The 18,511-nt window shown below is 56.5% G+C and overlaps 1 protein-coding gene across 1 annotated transcript in view; it reads right to left on the bottom strand.

Annotated features, from left to right (window-relative positions):
• The window catches only part of DUOX1 (dual oxidase 1), a 29,190-nt gene that overhangs the window by 5,382 nt on the left and 5,297 nt on the right, over positions 1-18,511 (bottom strand). The window contains exons 9-27 of the mRNA XM_075530676.1: positions 17,975-18,065; positions 17,284-17,386; positions 16,867-17,039; positions 15,668-15,849; positions 15,180-15,298; positions 14,497-14,634; positions 13,735-13,848; positions 12,571-12,770; positions 11,826-12,011; positions 9,637-9,862; positions 9,257-9,350; positions 8,842-9,017; positions 6,476-6,545; positions 5,993-6,121; positions 5,302-5,480; positions 4,886-5,116; positions 4,110-4,209; positions 3,832-3,881; positions 2,349-2,476 (exon numbers count right to left, since the gene is read on the bottom strand). Of these exons, the coding sequence (XP_075386791.1) occupies positions 2,349-2,476; positions 3,832-3,881; positions 4,110-4,209; positions 4,886-5,116; positions 5,302-5,480; positions 5,993-6,121; positions 6,476-6,545; positions 8,842-9,017; positions 9,257-9,350; positions 9,637-9,862; positions 11,826-12,011; positions 12,571-12,770; positions 13,735-13,848; positions 14,497-14,634; positions 15,180-15,298; positions 15,668-15,849; positions 16,867-17,039; positions 17,284-17,386; positions 17,975-18,065 (2,689 nt within the window). The remainder of the gene's footprint in view (positions 1-2,348; positions 2,477-3,831; positions 3,882-4,109; positions 4,210-4,885; positions 5,117-5,301; positions 5,481-5,992; positions 6,122-6,475; positions 6,546-8,841; positions 9,018-9,256; positions 9,351-9,636; positions 9,863-11,825; positions 12,012-12,570; positions 12,771-13,734; positions 13,849-14,496; positions 14,635-15,179; positions 15,299-15,667; positions 15,850-16,866; positions 17,040-17,283; positions 17,387-17,974; positions 18,066-18,511) is intronic.

The raw sequence follows: 18,511 nt of genomic DNA, 5'->3' as shown, positions 1-18,511 counted from the left end.
TTCTGCAACAGTGCTGGTCTTCCCAGGCTGGCCGCACACACGCCCAGTGATGGGTGTTACCCAAATCTCATTTCTTCAGCCTCTGCTCGCCTCTTTCTACATTCTCCTGTGGGATAGGGTCTCTCAACTAAGCTCCAGCTTCAGCTCCACCCACATATGCCCACTAGCATGGCCTGCTACCAGCCAGCCCCCTGTGGCCATTCCGCCAAGCCTATTTCCTTGGCCCCCTGAATACCCTGGCATCATTCCCACCTCCACGCCTGTGTTCACGCACTTGCTCCTACCTGGAATGCTCTTCAGTTTCCACTCGACCCAGTCAGACCTCAGCTTATCCGTCCTGAAGGCCTGGCTCAAGTCCCAACCAGTTTAACCCCAAAGACCCTCCCTTCGATAGGTTTCTATAAATATGCTCCGGCACGCTCGCTCAGAAATCGACCCCCTCCTGTCTGTCTGGTTCATTCGGATCAGTTCATGAGAGTGGCAGCTTATCTCCTGCAGGGATTTTAAGTTCCTCCAAGGTAGGAGTCAGGAGTGTCCCCCTCCACAGTGGGCCTGGCTCGGTGCTAGTGCACAGTGGACGCTCAACGGGCATCTGTGAAACTGAGCCCTGTCCCCCATTCAACTCTCCCTTCCTCTGAGGAGTGCTCCCGAATTCTTGACCCTTTCCCCACAAGACACACGTCAACCTCTCTGAACACTTCTTCGGTTCCTCGGTTCCTCTTACACTGTGGAGCCCATGCTTGTCCCCCAAGGCGCTCTGCACATTCAACAGGCCGGGGACAATGTCAGGGTGACCTCATACTCCTGTGTTTATGCACCCCACTTTGTGCTGGCTCTCCTGTGGAACCACAAAGCTGCTCTGAGTTGGCCGTGCAGCTGGGAAGCAGCCAACCAGCTCTTTCCAATCAGGATTAGGAGCCTGCACACCCTCCTCCCGGTCTTCTCTACACTGCAGGCCTTTGTCTGTAACGTCTCCTGCAGACCCCCCAGCTCCCTGCCCAGTGGCCAGGCGGGGGATGAGTGGGCAGAAGAGGTTACGTGGGCGGGCCCTGATCCTTTCCCAGGTGAGCTTTGTGCAAGCTTCCACGGCTAGCTAGGCCCGTCCTTTTCTGAGATCCTGGGTTCCCAGCTAGCAGATAAGCAGCTCTGAGCCCCCAACCTGGGGATAAATCAGAAACGGGCTTGGCCCCAGGAAACTGGGCCAGCTGCCCAGCTGGGTCGCCTGTCTCATTTAAAGAAGTTACTTTATTACCAGGTACCAGAACAATAACAATATCTCCACCCGTAACAGAAACAGTAGCTTAAGACGCTAAGGCTCCACCCTTCATCAGGAAGGAAAGGAGGGAGGACTAATTTAGTCACCGCTTCCAAAGAAACTTCTGCAATAACTCGGTTCTAGGAAACATGCTAAGCCAGGACTGGGTAGTCACCTTTTGAACCATGAAGGGCTGAAGCCCAGGCAAGATGGAAACAAAGCCTCCTGCATACCAGGGCATCAGGGACGGCTCCTGAGGGGGACTGCTCACAGGAGCCAGCCTGGCTGAGGCAATGGTGGACTCCTTTCCTGGGGGTTAGGATGAGGGGCAGCCCTGTGGGCACTTCTGCCTGGAGGCAGGAGACAGTGCAGCCAGATGGCTCTGGGCTTCTTGGAGGCTGACAGGCATCATCAGGGTGCCCTTTGGGGAGCTGCCTGTGTCCATGAGGAAGGCAGGCAAGCAGAGCCATGGCACAGGGGCACAAGTCAGAGTCAGCTCTGGGACTCCCAAGCTGAAGCAGCTAATGACAACCTAGAGGATGGAGGGGATGTGAAGGTGGACAGGCTGTGTTAAGGTGAAGGAGAGGGGACAGGTGGTGTGACCACAATCCATTTGGTCAGCCGTCCACGTGAAGATCATTAACTTTACAGGTGCCACCAGCCCCTCCCCAAAAGCGGGATCAGGAGAAAAGTGGCAGGGTCCACTGGAACTATGATTTTCTTTAAAAAAAAAAAAAAAAGCGGGTGGTGGTGATGGATTCCCTTTAAGTACAGGAGGTCCACCCAGGATCCCAAACCAGCCATCCCTAGTGGGGAATGACTGGCCAGGCAGAAATGACCTAGGAGTGTCATGGAGGAATGTCAATCAGCCTGGCAGAGCTACCCCAGCAAATCCCACTCCAGGGACACATCCTCCCAAGTGCCTTTCACTGGGGTCAGCTGACGAGGTGGGGGTGGGGGATGAGGGGTGGCATACTAATCCCTGCCTTGCAGAAGGGTGTGGGAGAGTGGAGAGGCTAAGGGGATCTTCACTGGCACCCCGGTAACATCCAGCCAGACCCCAGCGGCCAGCCTCCCCGCCAAGTGCCCTCACCAGGATGTAGAGCAGGATGTAGAAGTGGTGGGTGATCCAGAAGCCCCGGAAGCTGCGGCGGCGGAAGTGATGGGAGGCGAAGACGTACATGATGGCCAGCACCAGGAGCAGCACCACCCCGGTGAGGCCTGTGGGGTGAAGGGGTGAAGGGGTGAAAGGTCATGGGCAGTGTCTTGCTGAGGGGGCTTTTCTTAGGTTTCCAAGGGTCAGGGTCTCTTCTGAACACCACTGAGGTCTCTTCTGCGCTGGGGGAGGGGTGGGTGGGGCAATGCCAGCATTCGAATCTGTCCCCCTCCCCCGGAAGCTCTGGTCACAGGCATTTTTCATTTCAACAGACCCTGCTGGTCCTTCACAGCCATGGTCCTGAGCCATGGTTGCCTCGTCACACCTGTCACTTTTCCCGTAGGTCCACGAGCACAGGAGGTTGGTCGACCAGCAGCTCCCTGGCCCCTAGTGCAGTGTCTGTCACACCACAGCCCTTAACCCAAACGTGTGCTGAGGGAGCCTGGGGCCTCTGCCCTGGGTCAGACTCTGGGGACCCAGGCCCTGCCCTCAGGTGGTCAGGGCTTGGTCCCAGTCCCGTGTAGCTCCTCGAGCCAGCACAACATACAGCAGTAGTATGGCCTGACCCTGAGCGGGTGCTTAGCATCCTTGGCGCCCTCCTCCCCAAGCCAGGAAGGGTTGCCTACCAGAGAGCTGGGGGATGGGAGCCAAGGAGCAGGGTGAAGGGCTCCCAGAGTGCTCCAGGAGAGAAGCAGAAATTAGGACGATTAGAGCCCAGCCGTTTGGAAATGCAAAGGTTAAGGAGGGATCTACTCAAAGCCTGTGAAGTCCTGCAAGGAGAGGAGCGCGTGAACACAGCCTCATTATCCTGGAAAGCCCCAGTGCAGGAATTAGCAATAACCCTCTGAAGTTCAAAGCAGATGGTTTTAGGATTAAGGGAGAAAAGGGGAGGAGGGGAGGAACCCATGCTGCGTTTCACAGAGAGGAGTATGTGTAGGAAATGTACCACCCCAAGGAGGGAGTGGGAGGAAAATATAAATAGGCTGGAGAAGAGTTTGAATAGATTCACAGCTAATAGCTCTAAAATGAGTGATTATGGAGAGTCGGGAATATGCCCCCTCAACAGCCCTTGACCAGAGCACTACAGGGGCAGGGTAGGTCTTTGTTTGGCTCAGCAAAGAGCCTGGCCCCTCCTCCCAAGGCTTCTGGGCATTTGTCATAGTAGGTGTGTATTGGGGGAGTCCACTCCCTTCTCACAAGAGAAATCGGTGTGCATCGGGGGCAGGAGCCCAGCCAGATTCCTGAGAGAAGAATGGGAAGGCAGAGTCTCCTACTTTCCCGAGAGTCCTCCGGGCTGGGGGCGCGCACACTGCAGAGGGCAGTATTCAGCTCTCTGATTGGTGAGGCCTGGGCTGTCCCCCTGGCAGAACCCAGAGTCAGGCATCCAGAAACTCACAGAGCAAGACGGACAGAAACTCACCGGGCACAGTCTGGAAGAACCACCAGTAATACTTCTGGGGGAACTCAGACCTGTGGAGAAGGGACAGACAGATAGATGCCAAGGGAGAAGCTCTCTGGGGTTTCCAGCGGAGGCCCCTCAGACACAAGTCTCCCCTGCTACCACCTTGGAGCCTGGGGCTGGGCTCCCATATATCCTGAGCCTCCCCCATTGTCCCTGAGGACATGACAATAGGCCCCACAGATTCGCATCTTCCCATCCTAAAGAATGGCTTCCTGGCCATCCACACGGACACTCACCCGTCATCCCGGAACAGTCCGGGGAAGAGGCAGGAGAGGACGCTGAGGGGACTGATGGAGAACAGGTACACATTCACCACATGGCCAGCACTGTGTAAGACTACGGGAGACCAGGCAGGGCGGTGGTAAGCAACGGACATCCCAGAAGGCAGGTGGCAGGGAAGCCAACCCAGTCCACCCAAAGTGGCAATCCCTGGCCAAGCACAGTTGGGGGCTTGAGGAAGAACCCCAGAGGTCTAGCGTTCTCATGCCAATCTCTAGGGCCTTCCATCCCCACTCTGCCCCCCCCCCCAAATACACACCTAGGTGAGCACAACCACACAACTCTGCAATCGCACCAGTAGCGGTTCATTCCCAGAGTAGTGTTTAGAAAACACACATCCCAGGGATGGAGGAAGTATTCTGTGCACGCAGTGAGCGGGCCCTGGTTCGCTCTGGGATTACGTTCGCCAATCCCATCCTTACTGAGAAGGGCAGCCAAGATGCACAGTTAAGTGCAAGCTACCCCCAAACTCACTGGGTTGACCCTCCAGGGCAGGGTACTGCCCCATCGGCTCTATAGAGTGTAACTCTTTACTGAAGTCCCAAACCTAGAGGTTCGCCCTCCGAGCTGCTGGCGTTTCCAACAGCCACCTTGAGGTTGGCAGGTAGAGGGACAAGGGGCAGGGGCAGGGAAGGGGCCAGTGCAGGCCCCTGGGACCAGCTGGGGGGAGGGGGCGCTCCGAAGCAGGGGAGCCTGCAAGCGGAGGAAAGTGCTGGCGACGCCCCGGCCCTGCCTGCGAGGATGAGGGCGGTGCAGGCGATCCACCGGTGGAAGTCCACGGCGGCGTCGAAGGGCACGTAGCGGTTGAGGAAGGTCTCGCGCAGGAAGGTGATGAGGTTGCGGCACATGGTGAGCAGGATGTAGGAGAACATGAAGGAGATGCTGGCCGCCGTGCCCCGCGACAGGATGATGCCCACGCGGGTGGTGTCCGTGATGCCCTTGTGGTGTGCGGCGAAGGCGTAGTCTGCAGTGGGGTTGGGGGACGGGCACCCCGGGCAGGTAAGCAGGGTGGGCGACCTCCAGCAGCAGGGTCCTCAGGACCCACAAATCTGTCCTTTTGCACAGTGGGCTCCACCCCCACGGCTGTCATCCTCGCTGCGGGGCGGGGAGAGGGGTGTGCCCGGCGGGGGCGGGGGGGCTGCCACTCACAGTAGGCCCGCTCCAGGAAAAGCCCGGCCGCGATGGCAAAGAACACGGCCACGCAGCCGATGTGGCGCCGGTAGTTCTCCACGAAGCGTTTAAACTGCTGCACGGTCTGGTGGCGGCGGCTGCGGGGAAACTTCTCCCGGTGCGCCTCGGTGAACAGCAGGGGCTGGACCGACGTCACCCTGGGGACACACTTGGCCCTCAACCCCCAACGCCCCCGTGGAGCCCTGCTCCCTGGTGGGACCCGCCAGCGCGGGAGGCAACTTCATCCACAGGAAGGGGCGCCCGAGGCTCAGACCCCCCCACCACCACAAAGGGTACACTGAGAACAGCCCTCTCCCTTCCCAGGTCTGTAGCTGCCAACCCTCCAGAAGTCCCCTCTCCCCCAGAAGTTTTACTGGACTCTCACAGGGCCTTTCCTCCAGGAAGTCCTCCCTGACCTCCCAGGCAATGGTGGGCTCCTCCTCTGAGCTCCACAGCCCCTGGGGCAAACGGACACAGCATTTCAGTGGGCCTTGTAATGAGCATTGTAGCAGACCTTCACGCCCAGCTGTGGGGCTTTGTGGGGCCAGAGGGGCTGCCTGCACCCCCAGGGCTTACTTAGCCCAGTGCTGGACACAGACAAAAGGATGGAGGCCCCTTCTGTGGTGGGACCGGGTGAACTGTCTGCAGTTAAGGGTGGGAGCAGACCTACTTCTTGCCAAACCTCCTGCGGATCTCCAGGGAAGGTTCGGTGTCCGTGGGGCAGTGCCGTCTCTGTGGTGGTGTCAGCTCGCCCCCCAGGGTGTTGCGGGAGGAGTGGGCACTCCCGCGGGGAGAGGGACTAGGGCAGAAATGCCAGAAGCTAGGAGGACCCTGACCACCTGGCCACTCCACCCCCTGCCCACCCCTGGTTCACCTCCAGACCCACACCATCAAGGCTCGGCCAGGGAAGGGACAGCCGGCATTCCCACCAGGCCACCACCTATGGCTGTGCCCTTTACAGGGGCATCTGACCCAGGCCACACGCAAACACTTGAAATCCAGCCGGTTCTGTGCTCTCCAAGTCACATGCCTCCCCCCACCCCCCGCGCCCCATCCCCCCCCAGGTACAGGGCAACAGCCCTTGTCCGAGTCATCCTGAGAACCACGCCCCACACACATCCACATCTTCCAGCCTTGCCAGATGGGGGCTCACCAGATTTTCTCCTGGCTGATGTAGGAGGCTCGCCGGCAAAGGTCCTTGATGACTTCAGGCACCTCCACCCCTGCAAGGCAGCAGCTCAGGACCCAGAATCAGGAGGGCCTGGCTCACATTCACACTCTTCCCCATCCTTGTGGGTTTACTGAAAGCCCCACCTTCTATGTACTGGGCCAGTGGGAGCTGGACCCAGGCACAGCGGCCAGGGAGAGGGCCCGGCAGTCTACCCTGAGTGTGTGTCCATGTGCAGTCTCATTCCTGGGGCTGGTCTCGGGTGTCCTGGAGCCGAGTTTGGGAATGAAATGTAACTAGCCTGCGCACCATCTCACCACACACAAAAACCTATGCTTACAGCCCTGCAGCTTGAAACCTCCGGGGTAAAAGTAGCAAGTGGATATATGGGGGAATCACTGTAAAAATTTAAAAAAAAGCTTCCCAAAGGTTCTGTATTTGGAAATGTTCATAAGAAAATGTTGAATGGGTTAATTAGGGTGTGAGGTAGTATCGATGAAGAACACAGCTTTCCCCCAGATCCTGGATGCTTCCTCCCCCCAACTACCATGACCCGAATTCTACCTTGCAGGGCTGGATAGGACAGAGGCTGTACACTGGTGCATATGAGGGTTGGAGGTACAGGGAATCCAGAGTGGATGATACCTTCAGGACCAGGGGTGTGAGGGACGGTGCTGGGAGAGTGGAGGGTGAGTGGGTTGGAAAGGGGGAACTGATTGCAGGGATCCGCGTGTGACCTCTTCCCTGGGGGAGGGACAGCAGAAGGGGGGGGGAAGGGAGACTCCGGATAGGGCAAGATATGACAAAACAACGATGTATAAATTACCAGGGGCATATGAGGGGGGGGGAATGGGGAGGGAGGGGGGGAAAAAATAAAGAGGACCTGATGCAGGGGGCTTGGGAGGAGAGCAAATGCCTTGAGAATGATTGGGGCAGGGAATGTATGGATGTGCTTTATACAATTGATGTATGTATATGTATGGATTGTGATGGGAGTTGTATGAGTCCCTAATAAAATGTAAAAGAAGAAAAGAGAAAAAAATGATTAGGGCAAAGACTGTACAGATGTGCTTTATACAATTGATGTATGTATATGCATGAACTGTGAGGAGAATTGTATGAGCCCCAATAAATTGTTAAAATTAAAAAAAAAAAAAAAACCTGAAAAAGAAAAAAGAAAATGTTGAAGCTACAGGGAATCCTCCCTATTGTTCCCTGGATGGACTGCAGGCTGGGGGAAGGGCAGGACAGGGCTGAGTTGTCAAGCTAGGTTCTCACAGGAGGCTTGGGAATCTCCAGGTCACTTCTAAGTGCTGAGCCAACTCTGAGATGACCCTGGGCCTCAAAGAGAGAGAACTGGCCTCAGTGAGAGCAGGAGTTGAAAAGACCAGTATACAGGTCTGCACCAGGGGTCGGCAAACTTTTGAGATGGAAGAGCCATTCCTGTCCCTCACAACGATTTGAAAATTATTTGACAGCCTTAAATATATTTTTTGCAAACAAATGAGACCACGATGGTCTGAACGATATGAACTATGAGGGCTTCGTTTTCATGTTCAATTTTCCTTCAGAGCCACGTGCACGTGTCGAAAGAGCCACACGCCGTGGCTTCCGAGACACAGTTGGACGACCCCGTCTACACCAACAGCAAACAGATGCGTCAGATTCTAGCAACCACCACATCTGCTAGACAGGGGTACAAGGATGCTGGCTTTAAGTTTGACTTTTTTTTTCTTTTCCCCCAAATAAAACCCAGGGGGAACAATGAGTCTCAACCAACACCCCAAGCAAACACAATGATACTCAGTGTTACCATTCGCTTAATCCTCCTTCCCCAGGCCAGACCCAGCTGCCCGCCCCCCCCTTTCCCCCCCAGGCCCAGCTGCCCCTGCCCAGGTTGCTGGGAAAGGGGAGGTTTCTCTCTCTCAAGTCTTCCTTGCCCCACCCCCACCTCCTCAGCCCCTGACCCTGAGCACACCTGTCTTGACTCATTTGCCCCCTCCCACACGGAGGCTGCTCAGCCCCCTCAAGTTCGCACACTCTTGGGAGGAGCCAGGCTTGGTCTCAACATGCCCCAGTGGGACTCCTAGATGGAGGAGACACCACACGGTTCAGAAACAGACCCCACACACACACACCCGCCCCCTCTGCACTGCTTCCCGACTAGCTCCCACCCACCTGAGTCAGATGCAGGTGGGGCAGGCAGGAAGGCACATTTACTGAGCACTGTGCAGTGGCGGGGATAGAGAGGCACACATACCCTGCCAGCCCAATCCTGGGACGCAGTTGCCTCTGACTGTCAAATAAAACCGTGTGCCTGTGGTGCAGAATGCATCAGCTGGCTTCCCCACCTTTGACGCAGAGCTGCGTGAAGCGGAGCTCGCTGTCATGGTCCCTCAGCATGAAGTGGAAGTCCTCCCACGTCAGCTCCTCCTTGTCCTCGAAGCCTGCCTCCCGGAACATGGACTCCACCACTTCGGCCAGCTGGGCCTTGGTCAGGCAGTTGTTGGAGATCTCGATGAAGGAGCTGGGGTTGGGGTTGGAGAGGAAGGGAGCCATTAGCCTGGAGGAGGGGTGTAGGTCCCCACTCCACATGCAGAGGCCCAAGCTGGCTGAACCTCACCTTCCTACTAGCCTCGACAATTTCGAGTCATGGGTAAGGAGGAGGACTCTGGTCCTCCCCGTGGCCCCCTCTTTCATGGCCCAGTTCTGTCCCCCAGCACCCCCTGGGTCTGTCCTCTCTCCTGTCCATCCCCCAGGACCAACCTGAGCATCCTGATAAACTCATCCTTAGAAATAAGACCATTCCCATCGAAGTCGTACATGCGGAACATAAGACGAGACTTTTCCTCGGGGGAGCCTGGAAGAAGAAGGAACCTTAGAAGAGAGGCCCCGTCCAGCTTCCTGAACCCCCACACTGAACAGAAGGAGCCTCACATTGGTGTAACTCAGTGTTGTACATAGCAGGGGTCACCGTGCTTCCTGACTCCTGCCCGGGTGCAGGTGCCTGCCATGACTGAACACACCCCACCCACCCACCGCCCCTCCCCAGTGCTTCCTTATCTCCAAGTCATCCACCCTCCAGCCTCAGTTCCCAGTCCCTGTGCATCCTCTCCATGCTGGACAACCAGTCCCTCTACCCTCACCTTTCATGAAGACCACCAGGATGTCCAGGAACTCCCGGAAGGACAGGTACCCATTGCCATCCTTGTCGGCCAGAGAGAACATGGACTCCACAAACATGTCCTGCGGTTTCAGGCCCAGAGACTCGGCAAACTCAGCCCTGCTCAGCTCGCACGACAGGGCCTCACGCACCTTCTGCGAGGAGTCCAGGGGCAGGGTCCCTGCATCTGCCTGGTTAATGTCCAGCACCTGCACTTGGACAGCGGCCGGGAAAGAAGGCTTTGTTAATTTGAAGGCCAACTGAGGCTTATCCAAGTCACTTTTTGAGGTGTCTGCGTCATACTCCCTCCTCTAAATACTACCCCCTCTGCCCTGTGGGAGGGTCCCTGAGGCCATGTTTAGTCTACAGAGTCGGGCTCTCTGCCTTAGTTGATTGGACCGAGATGCATAAACACTGAACTCAAGATGATGAGGATCTGGAATTTAGGGAATTCAGAGTGTTCTAGAATTCACACTAAGAGGTCCCAGCCAGCTGTTGCCTTGACCCGGCCACAGAAAGACTCAGAAATTGGGAACCATCTCATCAAGTGCTCAGAGACAGAAGCCGAATGAAGCTGGAGGCACAGAGGAGGCAGAGGCAGCCCGAGTGGGGAGCGGCCTTGTCTGCCACCGGTTTCCCTCTTCCTAGGCCCTGCAGAGGCCAGTCCTCAGTCCTGCCTTTGGATTTCCTGGGACATCTTGCATGCCCAGAGTCAATCTTCTTTCCGTCAATGCCTGAGTGGGTTTCTGGTTTTGCATCCAAGAGTTCTAAGAGAGGGTCTCAGCTGGCTTGAGAACTACTTGAGCCTGGGACTCAGCCGCCCTCAGGGACTGCGGGCCACGGGGAGCACAGCGTGTGAGGGGAGCAGGCAGGCTGCAGGCCACCAGGCCTGTCTTTCCTGCCTGCCAACTTGGGGGCACTGGCCCAGGCCTGCTGAGCCCAAGCAAGCTTGTTGCTCTAAACAAGGTGCTTTGGTGGAAAGAGCCTAGGGCTGGAGGCAAGACACCCAGGTTCATGTCCCAACGTTGCCATTTGCTCGCTGGGTGACCTCAGGCAAGTCTCTTCAATGGTCTGGGGTTCATTTCCTCATCTGCTCTCCTTGTCTCACAGGGCTGTGTGAGAAGCCCCACAAGAGAGGCGGCTGTGTGGGAAACACTGTGAGAAGCTGGCAGTACCGTGTAGACATAGGGGCCAGCAGCCACGCCCAGCAGACTGCAGGAGTGCCACATGCCTGATGCCCTGGGACTGAGGGGGAGCGCCGGGTGTCCCACAGGCTGATGAGGGTCTTCAAGGGTGCTTGCTTCCAACCTACCCACCCCGAGCTTCCTCTGTTCTCTCTGTCCTCAAACTCAAGTTCGAGCTGCTTGAAGATTAAGACATGTGCCTGGCACACCGCAAATCCTTATCAATCGGCTGCTTCCCTCGTGAATGCCATTGCCAGAAAGGGGCACCGTGTTTGGTAAAGTAGAGGGAACCCTCCGTGAGGTCACGCAAAGCCAAACACAACCCCCTGGCTGCCATCGCGAGCCAGCGCCGACCCAGCACAAGCCCCTGTGGTTTCTGAGGCGTGGTAGTCACTCCAGTGGACTCAAATATACTAGTAAACCGGGGGAGGGAACAGGCTGGGCAGCATTGTGCTTGCTGTCTGTAAGGTCGTCTTGTGTCGGAGTGGGCTTGACAGCCATCCACTGAGGGCACCTCCAGGGTCCTCTCCTGAGCCAGCCTACTCTGCTTCTTCTCCACACTCATGGTTTCACTCTCTAAGAGCCCCTCTGCTCAGTCCTTCCCATCCCTCCAGCCCCATTTCCCCCCTTCCCCCCTCTGAGCCCAAACTTTCCCAACCTTTGAGGCCTGGCCAAACCTCACCTTGGCCATGACCTTACACCAGCCCGATGGGGCTCTCTACCTCTTCGGATCTCTGGGATCACATGTTCCGGGGATCACCCTGCAGCCTCCCAGCTGAGAGCGGGGCTAGGGTGGGGAGGGGAATGGCAGCATTCTGGACAGAGAGACCAGGTGTCTTGGCCAAACTGGCAATATAAGCATTGATGATTGGTCCGGAATTGGGAGTTTCTAACTTTCCCCAGGCTCTCCTCATGGCCTCACACAGGACAGGACAGGACACCACCGCGGGTTGAGAGACCAAGGCAGATCTGACCCCAATGCACACACCTGGGAGAAGAGGTGCCTGAAAAAGGTCTCCAGGAGGTGCTTCCGCTGCTCCTTGGTCACAGCCACCCTCATCAGCTCCTGCTCTCGAAGCTCCCACTCCTGGAAGCTCAGTCCATTCTCCTTCAGAGCCTCTCGGAGGTTCTCCACCAGGGCCTGCCGCTCTTCCTCCAGGTTAAACAGCAGCGCCTGCAGCAGCCCCGAGAGCAACCACTTAGGCAGCTTCTCCAGCTCAGACACTCTTCTTGGACCTTGCCAGGGGCCACTGGAAGGAGCGGCCTTGCCAAAGAGAGATTATTCTCTCTCTTGGCAGAAGGAGCTGGGGGTATGTGGCTTGTTTATAGGTGGAGAGCTAGCTTTCAAAGGCCTGAGTACACAGCCACCCTTCCCTCTCGGTTCAGAAGGGAGGGGTGTCAAGGAGGCCAGGGGCTGGTGGGAGCTGTGGACCGGACAGAGCCAGAGGCTGCTTTGGTTCCCCTCCGGGAACCTTCAAACTTTGTTCTATCCTGAAATGAGAAGCCAGGGAAGAGGGCCTAGCTTTTTCCAGGGATTCCTAGCCGGGACCGGGACCAGGACCAGCCCCGAAGTCCCAACAAAGGAAGCGGGGCAGACTGGTTCGACCACTTCGTCCTGCGGGCCCAGGGCTGGGTAGACGTGTTTCAGTCTATCTAGTTCACAGGTGCTGTGGCCAGGTACTAGACACCTGCCTCCGGGCCCAGCACTCCACCCGCCGCCCACCTGGCCTTACCAGGTCATACTCCTTGGGGATCTTAAGTAGCAGAGCACGGCGTCCACGGTTGCTGGACAAGATGAGGTTGACTTGCTGTGGGGGCCGCAGCTGGACAATACGGAGCACGGAGAGCCGGCCGTCCACCACGCGGATCTGGCCTGGCTGCAGGTGCACGAGCACTGGCCGGCAGGACTCCTTTCGGCCCTGCCATTCCAGCGCTGGGGAGAGAGGCACTGGGTCAGCTGGGGCCCGCTGGACCCATAGGCACAGGGCTAAGAAAAGGGCCGGCTCAGGACTGGGGCCAGGCCTCCGGCTGCTGGCTGTCTCTTTCTTGGGCCCTTGGGGGTGATCCCCTTCCTGGCAGTCCTGCTGTGTGTGCTTCTAGCCCTCGAGAAGAATCCTGTCTTCTGTTTCCTCCCGGATTACACATACCCAATACCGACCAAGCAATTTCCATGGGCAGTCTCCTTTAATCTTCCTAACTTACAAGGGAGGGGCCATGTTATCTTACAGATGAGAAAAATTAGGTTAGGGGGTATTAAAGGCATGCCTTAGGCCCTATAGCAGGGGTCCTCAAACTTTTTAAACAGGGGTCAGTTCACTGTCCCTCAGACCCAATGGAGGGCCAGACTATAGTTGTTGTTTTTTTTTAAAACTATGAACAAATTACTATGTACACTGCACATGTCTTATTTTGAAGTAAAAATAAGGGGTGGTGGTGGTGGAAACACCCGGAAGGCCAGATAAATGTCCTCGGCGGGCCACATGTGGCCCGCGGGCCGTAGTTTGAGGACCCCTGCCCTGTAGCCTATAGTGGACAGTCTGATCTCAACCTGAAGCCAGCCTGACTCTAGACCTACTTTTATTATTTTGCAGTTACAGGGATTCCAGTGTCTGGTGGTACAGTTCTCAGGGGGGTGGTAGGCCGTAGTGACCCTGTAAAGTGGAGGTAGGATCATGGGACTTCTTATCCCCTTTCTCTGGGACCACTGAGAAGAGCTGTGGGGATGGGGGCTCCAGGTAGAACTTCTATCTCAGTCTACTGGGTTGCATTTCCCACCTGCCCTGCCCTGCCCTACAGTTCCAAAAGAGAGACACTTTTTTCTTAGACCTTGGGGGTGGCGATGGAGGCTTCCTGAGACCTGTCCTCCCCACTCACATCCTGGCCAGCCCAGGGCCTACCTTCCACACCCCCCACGAGCTTCTCAGACATGATGCTCTGTCGGTCTTGGGCCTGGAGCCTCTTGAAGTTTCTCCTTCGAAGCCGGGCGACAATCCAGGCACTGAGCAGGCTGACTGGGAGGGCAGAAGCCAGTTGCAGGAGGATGGACAAGGAGAGGTGGGGCCTGGGCAGTGGAGACAGGCTCCTTCCCCAGCTCTTTGCCTTGGCAAGTCCTCCTGCTGCCCCTGCCTTCTGGGTCCGTCCCCTCACTAGTCTCAAAGTGTGAAGCTCCCTGCATCACAGGAGGATCATTGGATAGCATTTACCATGCCAGCCCAGCCTCCTCTGCTTCTAACGGCGAGGACTTATCCTAGCCAGAGACTAAGTCCGGAGGCCTTGTCCCAGGGACTAGACTCTCCACCCCCACCCAGCCCCCACCATCACCCCGGCTGCTGGTTGACTCCCACCCAACCCTGCCAAGGACCCTTGCCTCAGAAGGTTTTTGCCCCAGCCCTGGTCCTGAAGCAGAAGTTTTCCTCTGACAAACCACAAGTCCAGAATCCTACACATAGTTGTAGATTGTGGAAACCCCATGACTCCAGGCCATGCTGGGCCCTGGGGAACCCCAAGAGAGCAGGGGGGGCAATTCTCCCCAGGGATGACTGATCTGTAGGCCAGCAACCTCTTCTGCCCTCTTGCCTTCTGACATATCTGCCCAGAGGGGTGGAATTCTGCACTGTTTGCACCCTCTCCCGCAGCACCGCCCGGCCCACCACATTTACCCAGTGGGAAGCAGCAGAGGGTCGCAATGGTGAGTCCAAAACCAAAAGCGCTGCCCTCAAAGTAGTCTCGGACGCCATGGGGGGCACAGGCTGGCAGGCCGTTAGTGCTGAGCTGTCCTGGCTGTGGGCAGGGGTCTCCTGAGGAGGCAGAGGAAGCCAGGGTCTTGGGGGTGTCATCACCCCAGGCTCTGGCCCAGGATCACTGGGCAGGTGAGGGTGGTGGGAAGGGAGGAAGGTCTCTGCTGCCATGTAGTGAAGAATGGGCATTTGCCTTCTTGGTTAACAAGTGGGGTTCAAAATGAGCCTCTGTCTCTGTCTCTCCCTCACACATACAGCTTCACTGCAGGCTCATGGCCCTACTAATATTCTACTCAGCTCCAGGCTCATCACAGCCCAGGGGCAAGTCACACCCGCATCCCCCCCAGTCCTCTTTCAATCTCAGTTCTGCCCTTACGCGGGCACCTCTGCTGGAAGTACAGAGCCACTGTTTCTAGTGCCCCCTGGAATTGTGCAGAGGGGAGCCCACATAGCTGGACTCAAATCAACGCTCCCAGAGGCAGAATCGTGGCTTCCTTTCCCTTTGGAGGCTACTGTCCAGCCAGACTGAGCCATGGCCACAGCCAAGGAGGGCGAGGCTCCCGCCCCAGTCCCGTCGCCCCTCCACCCCATCCATGGTCACTCACCTAAGTGCCAGACGAAGGCGTTGGGCTGCACGGCACTGGGCTGCACATTGGTGACAGCCACTAGAATGTCCCGCAGGGAAGTGTTTCTGATCTCTGCGATCTCTTCCTCAGAGAACAGCCTGGGGGGAGGGGAAGCCAAGCCAAAGTCCCTGCCATCGGGTCGATTCCGACACACTGCGACACTATATGTCCCTGTGGATTTCTGAGACTGTAACTCTTGATGGGAGTAGAAAGCCTCATTTTTCTCCCTTAGAAGGGCCAGTGGGTTTGAACCACTAACCTTGTGATTAGCAGAAGAGAAGAACCCAGGGACCCAGAGGAAGAAAGAGACCCAGAGGGCCTGGTGAAAAAGTTGTGAGGCAAACTGATAACTGAGAACCCATGGGGGTGCCTGGGGCTAGAGAGAAAGAGGGTCTTATGCCCAGGCTGAGGCAGAAGCCAAGGCGGTGGACAGGAGCTGGCATGGGGGGTGGGCAGGCAGGCCTTACCCATTCCTGGTGTTCTCAAACCAGTAGCGGTCGCCGTCCCGCAGTCGCACAAACTGGTCCAGGACAATGGCAGTGAAGAGGGGTCCGGGCCCCCCGTGGCTCTCTAGGAGCCCCCCGGGGAGCAGCTCCAGCCGGGACAGGTCGTGGTTGTAGAGCGCGGCTGTGGCCTCCAGCACCCGGGACTACCAAGAGCAGAGGCCAGTGAAAAGAACAGGCAGAGCACCAGCCCTGGGGTCACGGGGTGGCTCCCAGGTGTCCCACACACGCGTAGGACTGACTTTCCCTGTGAGTGCTTTTCTGGGAAGTCTGATAGCTTTGATGGCGTCTATCTTGTCAGTGGGGATTTAAAACGGAGAGCTAGCCCCCTACTTTTGTACCTAACTTATTCTTGACCAAGAGCAAATTCGGAAAGTGCAAAACTTGAATGGTAGGATGATGCCTTCTAAGAGGGTTCTCCTTGTTAGATGGAGATCAAATGCCGACTTGTACGCTGTCACCCAGAGACGACAGTCCTAGCATTTTCTACCTGATCGCTCCTTTCAGTTTTCGATGCCTAATGGCTGAAGGCCTTGACTGGCCTTGCCTGGGCTGCGGCCGCGGGAAGCTGGAGCTGTGTTGCTGTGGATGTGCCTGGCGCGTCCTGTTTGTATTGATTTCATGGTGTCTCTGAGCCTCAATCCCTTTCTCAATTCACCAGTTTCGAACCATTTGATGAAACAGTGAGGTGAGAGGCAGTAACAGGCGCGCCATTGCAGAAAGCAGGCTGTGGCAAGACTGGAAGGAGGCTGAAGCTGGTCTACTGGCTGCCAGGCAAGGCTGGACCTGGGCCGAAGCTCAGGGTGGGACAACCGACTGCCCAGAGGCGGTCTCAGCTGACTCCTGAGGGCGCAGCTTGTTCTAAAGTCAACGGCCTTCTATGCCCACTCACGGGATTGTTGGAGAAAGTAAACGAGATCCTGTCTAGTTAGTGCCTGGCATACAGTACATGCTCCACAAATACTTGCAGAATCAGGGCACACAGAGTCCAAGGCCAATGCTACCCTGAGTATAATGCTGGGTGGGCAAAGGGACATTGTGAACCCTGCCTTCACACCAGGTGGTTGTCTCTGGTGCTTATGTCTCAATGCCTGTCTTCTATGGCTTGGGACAGTGTGCCCTGGGCCCCCCAGTCTGCCCTCTTGGTCTTGACCCATGCTCACAGTGCCAGTGCTCCGCGCAAGTACAGGGTTGATGTCCTGCCAGTGGGTAATAGGAGGCAGACCCAGTGCCACCCTGGCCTTGGCATAAGAGGGCAGGCCCAGGTCCCGGCCCCTCTGCAGACTGCTGGCGAGGTAGTCTGTGCGGGAAAACTTCAGTGATCCGGGCCAGAAATCTGTGGATGAGAGACCAAGGAGTCTGAGGGAGCTCAAGACCACCACAGGGGCCTCCAGTCCAGGCCCCAGGCTCCAACCAGGCCTGGGGACCAGTGTCGTAGCCTGTGAGTCCGAAGCGCCCTCAGCAGCAGATGCAGTGCAGGCTCCCAGCCCGGCTATGTCCACTGCCTGCTCAGAGGCTCCCGCCAAACCTCCCGCCAAAGGTCAGAGGTCCACAGCCTGCGGGGACAGCCTCCGGCTCACCTTGCAGGTCCTCGACCACCACATGATCCTCTCGCTCAGCAATCTGGGAGGCCATGCCCAGAAGCAGCGCATCCACATCTTTGGCAGTCCGTAGGTTTGGATGCTTTGGGGGTTGGGAAAGTGGTATGGTTGATGTGGCCAGAGGTCGGCAGCCAGGTTCCTTCATTCACCTTGTTCTGTCCCTGAGCCAGCTGGTCTGCTGTCTGCACCCACACTGCTGGGCACCTTCCTCTGAAGGTTGACTCCCCAGTCAGGGTGAGTGATGCCCTTACCTAAAGCCCATGCCAGGGGGAGACAGGCTTCTGCACGCACAAAAGCCCCCAGAACTATCTTTGGAACAGTGGCTGGCAAAGGCGGCTAGAAGATAGATCTCAAGCTTGGCCCTCGCTATCGCGAACCAACTGCGTGACTTTGGGGAAAGTCACAGAAAGCTGTGTGTCTTGCTGTGAAAGAAAGGGAAGCCCGCTAGCAGGATGCGAAGGTCTGCAAAGCCCAGCCCCAGGGCTCGGATTCGGCGCTTTCCTCTTCTCCCTCCCCTATCTTACGAACACATTATGCACTAACAGATTTTGCTTTGAATGAAGGCAAAGCTCCTCACTTAGGCTGGCCTAGGTTCGATGGACAGACTATCCCTAGCAATCTCTCAGAATCTCTATACACACACACACACACACACACACACAGTGCTGACCTCTCGGCTCCAGTAGCTGTTGCAGAGCCGGAGAGCTCTGGAGACACTGGAGTTCTGATTGGTGACCCGCTGGAAGTGGCAACTGGCATTTCTGAAACACAGGGAGCAGGGCAGCAGTGAACAGAGACCTGGTGACTCCAGTGTCGGGCATCATCTCAGGTCTCCAAGACTGTATAGCCAGGAGCCCTCGGCCATTGTCTCCATGAGGTCATGTGTGAGTGGGGCACCAGAAAACCTTGGTAGGTCCTGCATACTCTAACTTTCAGAAGATTCTTTCCCCCCCATATCAGATTAAACATCTAAAAACACACCTGTGGGGAGGGAGGGAGAAATTGAGCAGCAGCTATTAAGGGCTCAAGTAGAAGGCAAATGTTGCGAGAATGATGATGGCAACAAATGTACAAATGTGCCTGACACAATGGATTGTGATAAGAATTGTATGAGCCCCCAATAAAATGATTTTAAAAAACATACCTGTAGCTTATAATATATACCCATATATGTTATCTATGTAATCTATACACATATATAGTATTT

Source organism: Tenrec ecaudatus, chromosome 14, assembly GCF_050624435.1.
Source record: "Tenrec ecaudatus isolate mTenEca1 chromosome 14, mTenEca1.hap1, whole genome shotgun sequence".
NCBI classification, from domain to species: domain Eukaryota; kingdom Metazoa; phylum Chordata; class Mammalia; order Afrosoricida; family Tenrecidae; genus Tenrec; species Tenrec ecaudatus.
The sequence above is the reverse complement of the archived record's forward strand: the minus strand, read 5'-3'. Positions and strand labels throughout refer to the sequence as shown.